The sequence below is a fragment of the Trachinotus anak genome, unplaced genomic scaffold, assembly GCF_046630095.1.
Source record: "Trachinotus anak isolate AG129_WGS33_773 ecotype Australia unplaced genomic scaffold, CSIRO_AGI_Tana_v1 ptg000013l, whole genome shotgun sequence".
In the NCBI taxonomy this organism is placed as follows: domain Eukaryota; kingdom Metazoa; phylum Chordata; class Actinopteri; order Carangiformes; family Carangidae; genus Trachinotus; species Trachinotus anak.
In genome coordinates, this window is record NW_027273864.1 from 29988068 (window position 1) to 30000182 (window position 12115).

The 12115-nt window shown below is 42.4% G+C and overlaps 1 protein-coding gene across 6 annotated transcripts; it reads left to right on the forward strand.

Moving 5' to 3' along the window:
• The first annotated feature begins 1356 nt into the window (after positions 1-1356).
• tomm34 (translocase of outer mitochondrial membrane 34) lies at positions 1357-10205 on the forward strand. Of its 6 annotated transcripts, none has more exons than XM_071493748.1 (8): positions 1357-1719; positions 3477-3626; positions 3995-4094; positions 4206-4358; positions 4796-4968; positions 5151-5298; positions 6599-6725; positions 7983-10205. In XM_071493748.1, the coding sequence occupies exons 2-8, from the start codon at positions 3497-3499 to the stop codon at positions 8082-8084; spliced, it is 933 nt and encodes a 310-aa protein (XP_071349849.1). In that variant the 5' UTR covers positions 1357-1719; positions 3477-3496; the 3' UTR covers positions 8085-10205. The 6 variants fall into 6 exon arrangements, with proteins under 6 accessions (XP_071349849.1, XP_071349853.1, XP_071349852.1 ...); XM_071493752.1 differs by having other exon boundaries at positions 1487-1505; XM_071493751.1 differs by having other exon boundaries at positions 1547-1599.
• Positions 10206-12115: the final 1910 nt, after the last annotated feature.

Genomic DNA, 12115 nt, shown 5'->3' on the forward strand with positions numbered 1-12115 from the left:
ACCTTAGTGATAGTTCAATTTAATCCTATTAGAGTATATTAGTTTTCATGATTTCTATTGATATTGTAAGGTCACTGGTTCAAGTATAAATGGAGCATCATCATGGAAGTGTTCAGAGGAACAGTGTGTTTATTAAGGTCTGAACGTCTTCCTGGGAGCAGCAGTGCAGCTATAGTTTTTATTTTAAGGACTTAAACCCTTTGAAAATAAAGATTGGGATAATATCTGATACTTTTATTTATGACATGTGGGTATTTGCTGCAGGACCAGTGGATTGCATTAGACTGTGTACATGCTGATTATATCGTTTGTGGTCCAACCCCTTGTAAATCTTACTGTCACTGGTGTGACTGAGCACTTCCCTCTAGTGGCTGGTTTAGATATTTCGGCACACAAGAACACGAATATCTGGTGTAGTGTGTGGTCATATGTGTGGTGTGGTGGGGTATTATTGGTGGTGTGGTGCACTGTTGTGTCGTGAAGGGTGGCGTACTGTGGTGTTGATTGGGGCGTAGTGTAGGGTCTATTGTGGTGTAGGGTGGAGTAGCCTGTGGCATCGTGTTGTGTGGTGTGGAAAAGATGGTAGAAACCAGTTTTCACTCCTAAAGTAAAGCAGCAGCTGTATTTAGGTGCCTTGTCGTGGAGATCCCTCCTCCAGGTTCATCTGAGTAAAAGCCTCAAGGTTGTGCTATTTTATAATCAAATTGAATCTTTATTAAGAACACAGATGGGAACAAAAACAAAGAAATCCACATGGCGTCAAATCAACAGCATTCCTCAACACTCAGACATTTGCATTTTGGCTGCAACACCAGCGGCTCCACATTCAAGAAGAGGACCTGACAAAGTCATTCAGGGTTGGTTAATGCAGAATCAGCTAACCTACACATATATGTATATATCAGATTTCATTTCACTTGGGTGCACCTACATTTACACTCATTTAGCTGGAGCAGGTTCTTGGGACTTAAAGCTGCAGCCTCATATTATCGTTATAAGCCTCTGAATCTCCACATACTGCCTTTTCCTCAGATGGGCAGTGTCTATCACTGATCACCATCCATCCCCTATAATCCCTATATCAGTACCAAATATAATAATCAATACCAAATTATACGGTTCTGCACAGGAAGCTAAAATAAATACATCATTACTGTATTACACTATTTTTACTTGAAGGAACATTTTGAATACAGGACTTCTACTTGTAATGTAGCATTTATTGTGTAATTTGTTTTATTGCCACTTTTATTTACATAAGGATATACATACATTTACATAATGAATGTCTCATGTCACAATACAATGTGGCTGAGCACTGAGCGCCGAAAAGTCCTACACTTTCCACAGTACGTGAACGCAGCGTACAAAAGAAGCGAAACTGATACAGTAGAGCCGCCCCCCCCCCCCCCCACCCCCCCCCCCCACCCCCTCCAACACACACACACACACACACACACATACACACACACACACCCCCCCGGAGAACTTCCTGGAGCCAGCTGGTAAGTCGCCCCCCCCCCTCCACATTAGACCCCCGGTTAGACATAAGAGCAGCGCGGGTCTGAAGCAGCAGCAGCGGCTCGTCCTCGGAGCGATGTGAGTGTTAGCGGCGGACAGGTCGGGTTCAGGAGCCGGTAGTCGCCCGGACGTTTCCAGCGTTAGCACCGTGAGGAGGAGGACTTCCTCCCGGCGTCTTTAACTCAGAGCGAGCCGCCGGTGAGAAGCGCCTCGTATTTTAAAGACTGTTGGCAGTGGAAAGTGTGGTTAGCCCGCTGCTAACGTAGCTTAGCTTAAAACAGCACTTGAACGCCACTTGAGTTGGCAGAACTTAGCTAGCGAGCTAACTCAGCTAACTCAGCTAACTCAGCTAACTCTGCTAACTCAGCTAACTCAGCTAACTCTGCTAACTCAGCTAACTCAGCTAACTCTGCTCCAGACGAAAGACAAGGCGGGGACGTGGTCCAGGTGTGTCTGTCTTTTTTCAGGTAAACGTGTATTGTTAGTTAGGAATAGGATAGGACAGGAGCTGTTAGCAGCTAGCCGCCGGGCTGCTACAACTGTTTAGCTAACGTACGCTGCGGATGAGCGAGTGTGTGGATAATCAGCCAGGACCATAAGACAAACACCGGTGAATTATGTGGCTGAACAGTATTAATTATTATTTACAGTGACTCTATCAGGGCGCTAAAGTGAATGAAGGTCAATACAACTGCTTACATTAAGGATACAGGGGTCAGGGTTTTGTTGAAGAAAGGAGTTGACTGTTTACTGAATATTATAAACAACTGCAGGCTCTAAAAGTACAGCTAATGATAATATATGGTATAAGCATATATAGATATAAAATGGCAGAGGTAAACTGACCCCTGACAGGATCCTAAACGTGTCATTGCCATATTTCAGAAGGAGTCCATCTTATCACCAGCTGTCTTCTGGTTACAGCACCGTGAAGCACAGTGTGATCCAGAGCACACTGTCTCTGTTCTGGCCTGCAACTAACAATTATTTTTATCATCAGTTAATCTGCTCATTAGTCTCTCAAAGGATTAATTTTTGTCTATTTTAAGTCGGAGAATAGTGAAATGTGTCCTCTATAATTCTCCAAAGCCTAAGATGATGTTTCCACTCAGCTCGATCCCAAAATATTCAGCTTACAATCAGATTTGACAAAGAAAAGCTGGAGGTCGTCTTTCTCATCGCGTTTGAGAACCTTTAACCGGCAGAAGTTTGGACCAAAACAGTTAATTGATCATTAAAATATTTGCTGCTTGATTTTCTATGGACCAGCTCTGATTTGTTGGACACAACGTTTGACACAGTTGTAGTTCATGTGAGTGGTTCTACTTTTATTCAAGTCCAACAGAGTTATTTGAATATGTACATACTCACATTTTATTGTGCACAGGCTTTGATATGTGTTAGATGTTATTGCTTTCCTGCTTTTGTTGGTCACTTTGGATGCATTGATCCAACAAGAGTTTGCCTCTGAAAACTGTTACAGGCTTGTATTGATTAACATAAGAATGATCCCAGTGAGCTCCATGCAGTCAGGTGACTGTGTGCAGATACTGAATTTGGGAAAAGGAAAGCGCTGGTGTTATAATTGCACTTGGTGTCAGTAGATACTCAGAGTTTGGCCGCCTCACTGTCAGGAAAGCGAAAGTGAAAATGGTGAATCCCACATGTTTTATCAGCTCCTTCGGCCTCACTGACAAGATTTAACCAACACAGCTTTGGCCTGCGAATTTAAAAGTGTATGAAAGCTGGTGGAAGATTTCAATTTCTTAACTCAGGTGCATAATTTGGTACCAGGGAAAACACTTTATTAAACAATTGAAACTCATCCAGTCACTGCACAAGGAGGCAGAGGGTCAACATCGTGTCTGCAGTGTAGAGGAGGTGTTTGAAGTTTCCTCTGATAAATGTCTGGATCCTTCATGCACAGACTTTAACTCAGTGTTTCTTCTTTTTAGATAACGGCTTAAAAGCAGAGATGCCTCAGAAACAGAAGTCCCGGTCCTGGACTGAGCTGAAACAAGCTGGAAATGAGTGTTTCAAGACGGGTCAGTACGGAGAGGCCACCAGCCTGTACAGCCAGGCCATCAAAGAGCTGGAGAAGTCCAGTAAGTACCTCAACTATCACCTGAGGACGGAGAGTGTCAGTATTTGTGAATATTACGGTGTCAATATTACAGACAAAAATACCAAAGTCCTGCACACATCCTGTCGTATTTTGTGTTAAAACATTTGTACGTGGCACACAGTTTTCTTCTGTAGTGGTCTGCAGCTTTAAAACTCTGAGGAAAATACATGTGTGGACGATAAAGTATCAAGAGACAGGAACTCGTCTCCCAGTTCGTCCACAGACCTCCCAGTGTCCTCCAGTTTCTCTCTTGTGTAATGTGGGTGTCCCGACCCTTCAGACAGTCTGTCTCTCTCTCTCTCTCTCTCTCTCTCGCTCTCGTCTTCAACACTCTGCTTTCTTGTGAAGGTAAAAAGAATCCAGAGGATCTGGGGATCTTGTACTCAAACCGTGCGGCCGCCTACCTGAAGGATGGAAACTGTGGAGAATGTGTGAAAGACTGCAACATGTAAGTTGCTGCAGCTTTAGCCTTTAAGTCAAACAATAAAGTCATAATAAAAACCCAATAGAACCAGTCTGATGTGGCTCTGACCTGTCGTCCGGACGTGTCCTGTGTCAGGTCTCTGGAGCTGTATCCGTTCAACGTGAAGTCTCTGCTGCGTCGCGCCGCCGCCTACGAAGCTCTGGAGCGGTACAGACAGGCCTACGTAGACTATAAGACCGCTCTGCAGATCGACTGCAACATCGCAGCTGCTCACGACGGCACCAACAGGTCAGTACCAGAGGCTGGCGAGATAAACAACAGGAATCTTCAGAGTCATCAGCTCTGTAGAGAATTTTCCAGACGACTTGGAGACATGTTGTTTGGTGTCTGGTGCTTTTTTCTCTTCTTCAAGAAGAATCAGAGGATTCTCTTCTTCGGAATCCTCAGCTCAGATTAATGTACATCACAAACATGATGTACATTAATCATGTGATTTTCTGTAGCTGGTTCATCTTGTCATGAAAGTTTCATGTTGACAAACGCACTAAATGTTCTAAATTAGATCTGTTAAATATCTTTGGTTGGGCTCGATATTCTGAGAGTGTTGTTTAAAACTGACTCCAACACCAGACGCAGTTCTGTGTTGATGGAAACTCACAGGATGTCGAGTCTCTGTTGGCTGCTTCAGTGAAAGAGAGAAAACCTCTGTAACACTTGTTTGTCAGGATGACGAAGGCGCTCACAGAGGCAGACGGCCCCTCGTGGAGAGAGAAGCTTCCTCCCATCCCCACGGTTCCTCTGTCTGTCAGAGAGAAACTGAGCCAGCAGACTGCAGCCAACACTGCTAAACAAAACCCAGCCCCGCAGCACAACGGCACCAGGCAGACACACAAACCTGGTGAGGAGATTCCTGGTTCTGCTCAGACCTGGATGTGCAATGTTATTTAGCTAAAGTGACCTTGTTTCTTTTAGCAGATTTATTTAAGTTAGGAATGACGTCTCTGTATAATAATGTGTGAAGTCTTCTCCACCTCTTTGACCTCATCTTTTCTCCCGTCTCCTCTGTCACATCCTCCTCAGCTCCCAGTGATAAAGACATAAAGAAAGCTCAGGCCCTGAAAGAAGAAGGCAACGCTCTGGTGAAGAAAGGAGAGCATCAGAAGGCCATAGAGAAGTACAGCCAGAGCCTCAAACTCAACCCCACTGAGATCACCACCTACACCAACCGGTGGGTCAGCTGCTCACTCCCACACCTGTGTTTAAACTGCCAGCCAATCAGAATATCCCTTCACATTTAGTAACCTGCTTCAAGAAAATATATTGTAAATTACAGTTGCATAAATAGTATTGAACAGATGAATTTTTCAAGACCCCAGGGGCCCAAACCATGTGCACATATTAAGAGTTAAAACACTTTTCTCAAAAAGTCTTAATTTCCTGATTAGATACAAGCGCTGAGTTGTGTTTGTAAAGATGTGTTCTGTGTTTAAGTTATTTAAAAAAAAAAAAAATCATGTTGGCACTACTTTCTTATACAGCCCCATTTAAAAGGTTTAAAAGTAATTGATGGAGTAGTTGAGGGTTATTAAGTAATTTATTAGTCCTTTATAGATCGGTATTATAGGAGCAACAAAGCTCGACACTTAATCTGCAGCATCTGGACCAAAATCCATTTATAAACAGCTTTTAACATTTACATCTACAGACTGACTGGATTTGTTTTAGATCCATAAATTACATCTAATATTTCTGTTTTGTACTTCAAAGTTGTAACTGGAGCCAAAAACAGGAAACAAGGGTTGTAATCAGTGTTGTGTTGATTTCCAGGAGAAAAACATAAAATATTTTTGCCCAAACAAATCAAGAACCTGGTCTTTAAATCATAAATATTTACACATAGGAATTAAATAAATGCTTCAACAATATCAATTAGCTTTCATATCTATTTGAATTCACCATAATCTCAACTAAGAAACGTGTAGAAAAAGCTCATTGTCATTGGAGACACATGGGAGACACCCGGACTAAAACAAGGTGAAGACGGTTTGGCAACAAAGACAGGAAGTGCTCATAGCCTCTGTCTGTGGTGGGTGGAGCCACCTCCACAGGCCCAAGAACCACTTGGTGCCTCCTTGTGGAAACCGGTGTAGTGTATTAAAACTTTCTACTGCAACACCCATGATATAGAGATAAAAACAAAACTGTTCATCTGTATGTGAGTTTAATCTGAGCAGAATCAACTATTTCACTATTTATAATAATAAACAATGAAACAGCTCAGATTAAAAGATTTTCATATGTAAACAGCATCATCGTCATTTTATCAGAGCAACATAAGAAATATTTCTTTAAGGTTTTAGCTGTGATACTGATGATTGAAATTCTTATATATAACTGTCTCTGTGTGTGTGTGTGTGTGTGTGTGTGTGTGTGTGTGTGTGTGTGTGTGTGTGTGTGTGTGTGTGTGTGTGTGTGTGTGTGTGTGTGTGTGTGTGTGTGTGTGTGTGTGTGTGTGTGTGTGTGTGCAGGGCGCTGTGTTACCTGTCGGTGAAGCGGTACGCAGACGCTGTCAGAGACTGTGACGAGGCTCTGGTGATTGACAGCAGCAACATCAAGGCTCTCTACAGGAGGGCTCAGGCTCACAAGGAGCTCAAGGTGAGTGTTCATCAGTCTCTGGTTCCCACGCAGAGCAATCAGACCCCAGCTCCAGCCCGTCTGCAGGATTTCAGGCCGGATGGCAAAATACAAGCACTTCCTGCCTTGGTAATTGGTGATGTTTTCTCATCAGTATTCCACTCACAGAGAGGACACGCTGGCTGGGTACAGTCTGTGTGTGGAGGTTTGAGCTGTACAGTCAGACACGGGTTGTTTATCTCACAGCTTTATTTATTAAAGCCTCTGAAACTAGTTTTCAATTCAGAGGTTTTTCACTGTTACATTAAATATTTCTGACTCCGTCTGCTGCGGTGAAAGTGAAAGGTTTTATTTATTTAAGTGAAACAGTGAAAAATTGATATAATCAGCTCCATCAGGGTGGAGGAGCTGTGCAGGTGTGGTTTGATCAGATTACATTGAATCCCTCAACTGAAATCAGATTTGATTCACATATTTCTGAATTCTGATTGGCGGACAGAATCACATGACTTCACCTTTTTGGAACTGAACCATGTTCCTGTTAAACCAGGAGGAGGAGCAGATGGAGACAGACAGAAAATAAACACAGGTGTTAAGAGAAAGTTGTTTGTTCATGTGAGCTCATCACTCACAGACAGAAGGTGTAATATTCACCTGGGAAAACACCTGTTCATGAGTAAATGAATTAATATGATGCACATTTCAGCAAGAACACAGTCATTTGTGCAACAGAGAAGACAACAAGTTCACCTCAGCTACTGTAAAACAGTTTAAAATAGAAAATGTGCTTCAAATTGTCCATAGATAAAGAGTCCACCCAACAAACATCACTTCCTGTGTCCTGGGATACAGGAAATGCAAAAATGCAAAAATATCAAATACCGAAAACATGAGAAAAAAATAATAAAGTATGTACAGGTAGATATTAAAATATGTTACAAGAATAGCATAATCATAAGAAATATTGCACCGTCTGTGTTAATTATTGCTAATGTTTGACATGCTTAATTATTGAGTGTGTTGTGGGCATGTTGAGTGTGGGGGACGTAAACACTGAGCAGATAATGACAGTGCTGTTGTCTTTTCTAAGGATTTATTTATTATTTATTTAATTTTCTGTCAGAATAAAAAATAAAACACAAGCCTGATCCCTGTTTGTGTAGTGACAAGTTCAATCTACAGTATTGTAAAAAGATGTATCATGATTATTATTATTTTACATTTAAATTATAGCGTCTCCCTGGTCTTCACTGTGAGCTGTGTTTTACCCTCCCGCAGGACGTTAACACCTGCGTGGACGACCTGAACCGCCTCCTCAAGGTGGAGCCAAAGAACTCGGCCGCCCTGAAGCTGCTGCAGGAGGCGCAGAAGAAGAAATGAGGCCGCGTCAGGGACTGTGGAGACGGCGGTGAGGATCTTGTCTCTGAGTTCAGTCAGGTGACAGGAAGTGACACCTTTCAGCTGCTGTGAGTCAGACGCACACGTTTGGTCTGTTTACTGTCACTGGAACAAACATGAGCTCTGATTGGTGGATGGAGCCGAGGGCGTATCAGGAAGAAGATGTTTGTATTTTACCAGTTTTAGTTTGAAATTATTGTCGCATCTTAACAACAATAAACCATCATCATCATCATCATCATCATCATCATCATCATCATCATGTGTAACAGGGAAGTCAAGCAGGTGATCGGGCGTCAGATTTACCTGCTTCATCTGTGTGTGTGACAAATAACCTCAACTCAGGATCCACTCGCTCACTTATCGATGCTGTGACTTATCATTTTTTTCAAATTGTATCTAACGTTTATTAACAAGAAGAAAATTACAACACGCATCACAGATCAGATGTTAGTTTAACTTTATTTTTTCAGCTGGGCCTCTTCACTCACTCAAACAGCCAATCACCAGCTTTATTAGATCCTGGTCCAAGCATGCTGCATGCTGATTGGCTCACTAATTCTGATGAGATTTACTCATTTACTCCTGAGGTTTTGATCGTCGATGGAATCAAACCAATTCAGCCCATTAAAGTCCTGAAGTTCAGCTCTCAGCTCTAAACATCAGCATCAAACCTGAACCGTATTTCACCTGCGTTCTGTACGTTACACAGTAAAAGTGTATGTGACACCTGAGATGCTGTTGAATCCTTGAGTTGATGTTATTTTGTCTCCAAACATTTTTAGCTCATCTGCAAATCAAACAGAAGCTGCTGATGAATTTTCAAAGTTTCTGTTTAACTCTGCAGAAGAAAGCGATGCACCTGATCAGGGTCCAGGTGGGAGGGGCCAATATGGATGAAATAATGTGCTCTGGTCTACAGTGGGGTCCAGAAGTCTGAGACTACTTTCCCATGCATTGATACTGTGATATAAAATTATGATCATATAATTTAACGTCACAGTATCAATGTATATGTTGTGATGCAGGGACTGACTCTGGGTCTGATGTTTCTAATTACAGCAGCAATCCACAGTTTCTTTAATGATGATTAACACGAGTCACTGGATTCCTGAGGAAACATCAGATCTCTGGTTTTGTTCGAAACTCGTTCGTCTTATTATCACACAACAGAGTAAAATCAGCTGATGTCAGAACAGTTCCATTTTCTTTTATAAATCAACTCATAGTTATATTTTGAAATGCAGTTTTGTCCACGTTGACGCCCACGTCTGAGCTCACTCATCTACACACTGGTGATCCTGAAGGTTTATTGTGTCTGGTTTACAGTAAACAGACATTTTTCCACATATCGTTCTTCACTCAGGTCGTTTATTTGTCTCGTGTCTGCTCTCAGCACATGTGAGTGTTTGTGATGATATCTACGTTCATGCTGCGTTCATGTCACAGAGAGGACGGTGGAGACGGGACAGACGGTGAATGTGGGTCTTTACTGACTGTTCATGGGTTTCTGGGTTTTCAAGTCACTCCACGCTCTTCATGTGGATCCTGTTTACAAATCAGAACCTCTGACGTGACATGAACGCAGCATCAGCTTCAGTCTGATTTGCTCACCGACACAAACATGAGCGAGGCGTCAGACCCGGAGCCTGTTGGATACGACAGGAAATGTTCTCACCTTGTTTCCCGCCTCGTCTCAGATCAGTCTCTACTGAGAGCTCGTGTTTAAAACCATCAGGGTCAAAGCTTCAGTTTGTTTCCTTTGTTTGAAATAAAACCACCTTCATTTACTTTGTACTGTCACATTTGTTTTACTGTTATTTCATCGTGTTATTGTGAAACTTCACCTGTAGCTCAGCTCCGTCTTCATCCTGCCCAAAGTGCCTGTTCACATGAGTTTGTGTTGACGTGTAAACTCCTCAGTTTCTATTTAAAAGCTCTGGATTCATCATGAAGTGAACATCTGTTCAGGTAAAGCCATGAAGCTGCAGTAACACAACCTGAGATTCTGTTTTAGCACATTTCTGTTGTTTCTGTTTAGTTTGTTGGTTTATTTGTCGACCTGCTTCTGTTTTAACTGCAAATAAAGATGAAAATAAAAAGCCTTGGTTTCTCTGTAAAGAAAAAGTTTAAATATATTTAAATCAAAACCAGCAGCTGTTTAGCTTAGCTTAGCATAAAAAATGAATAACCTGGTTCTGTCTAAAGGTAACTATAGTCAGCAGCGCTAAAGCTAACTGATTAAATCAAGTGTTTATTGTTAACATGTCTGTACCAATCCTGTCAACCTGGGGGGGGGGGGGCTATATAAACCTGAAACCTTGTCATTCAGAGAGCCAGAGTTAGCATTAGCACAACCACTAACACTGTGTCAGCCACGTTACAAACTAATAAATAACATAAACAAATAAAAGATTAAGGAAAATCATGTTAAAAATATTCTGTCGCCATCTTGGCAGTGCCTGACTCCGCCCCTGCCTCCTGGCTTATCCAAAAATAGTCAAAGAGGAGGGGCCCCAGTTTGAGGCAAGCACAGGCTCACCCACCTGTCACTCAACTAGCCACGCCCTCAATTCTCCATCACTTTAGTCCTTAACAAAATGTAAACAAGTGAGTTGTATAAATTCAGCCGTACAGGTGTCATGAAGGAGGAAATGATCTCTGGAGACCAGAACAGTTTCTGTACCAGGCTGTAAACATGTTTCTTTCTGCTGTAAAGTTGGACTTTTTAACATGGGAGTCTCTGGGGACTGACTCACTGCTGTTGCCAGACTCTGGTGGTCATTAGAGGAACTGCAGCTCTCAGCTCTTCACTGCTGATGCTTCATGTTTCAGACCCTTAAACCGTTAGATCTTGTTTAATATCAGGCACCATTTCACCGGACTGTGCATCTCTGTCAGACAAGCAGCAGTGACTCCTGAAGTTACCTGGCCTAGAAATAGTCCAGAACATTAAACATTAGCCTCCGTGAAGCAGTGACTTGTGTGTTTTGACCAAATGAAGAAGACACAGCATGAATCAGCTTTATGAGCTTCAGAGGTGATTGTTTCACCTTTGGACAGAACCAGGCTGCTGTGTCCACAGTCTCTGTACCAGCTGAGCTCAGCAGCTGCTGAGCTTCACGTCTACTGAACAGACTCTACCTGAGCTGTTCCTGCTGAGAGGAAACACAGAACCTGAGCTTCAGGATCTGACGGTTACCTGACAAACACGTCAGACGATGCCCAAAATATTAAAACTACAATCACCACCTCATGGCGGAGCTCCAGGAGATGTGGTCACATCTAAATAATGGCCAGAAGAAATGTTTGTGCAGAACATTATGATGTCACAGTGAAGTTGACCTTTGACCTTTTGGATATAAATTGTCATTTCTTTATCCCGTAAGACATTTGAGTTCAATTGTGTCATAATTAGTGTATGAATTATGAACAAATTCATGGCCAGAAAATGTGTTTTGTGAGGTCACAGTGACCTTTGACCTTTGACCACCAGGGTCCAGTCAGTATATCCACCCTCAACAATGTGGAGGCATAAAAATTGAGGTTCCACACTCACACCCAAATATGTTTTATAGAAAATGTAAAAATACAAAATCCTCCATAAAAACATTTTTGTGGAAACGTTTGAGGAGACTGAGAATCTCTGGATTTTTTTTCTCATCCTGTTTTGTAGCCCAGTAAAAAAAACCCAACAAAACCTTCAGTGCATCTCAGCTGCTGCAGACGGCCTCAAATCTAAAGCACAATGAAATAATAGAGATAAGCGATGTTTGTGTTGGCTCAGACTCGGACAGGACTCTTTACCCAGATCCGGTCCGGAGGAGGAGAAACTGACAGAGACTGTTTGTCTTTAGTCAGAACTACAGCTGAGAAGTTGTGTTTGTGTGTTTATGTAAAAAACCTCTTTTCCACCAGGCCACAGAAACAGGTTGTGTCCACATCAGTCTTCCTGCAGCAGGACAGTAACTCAGCTCACTGGGAACAGACACTTCTCCTTCAGTGTGAGCGCA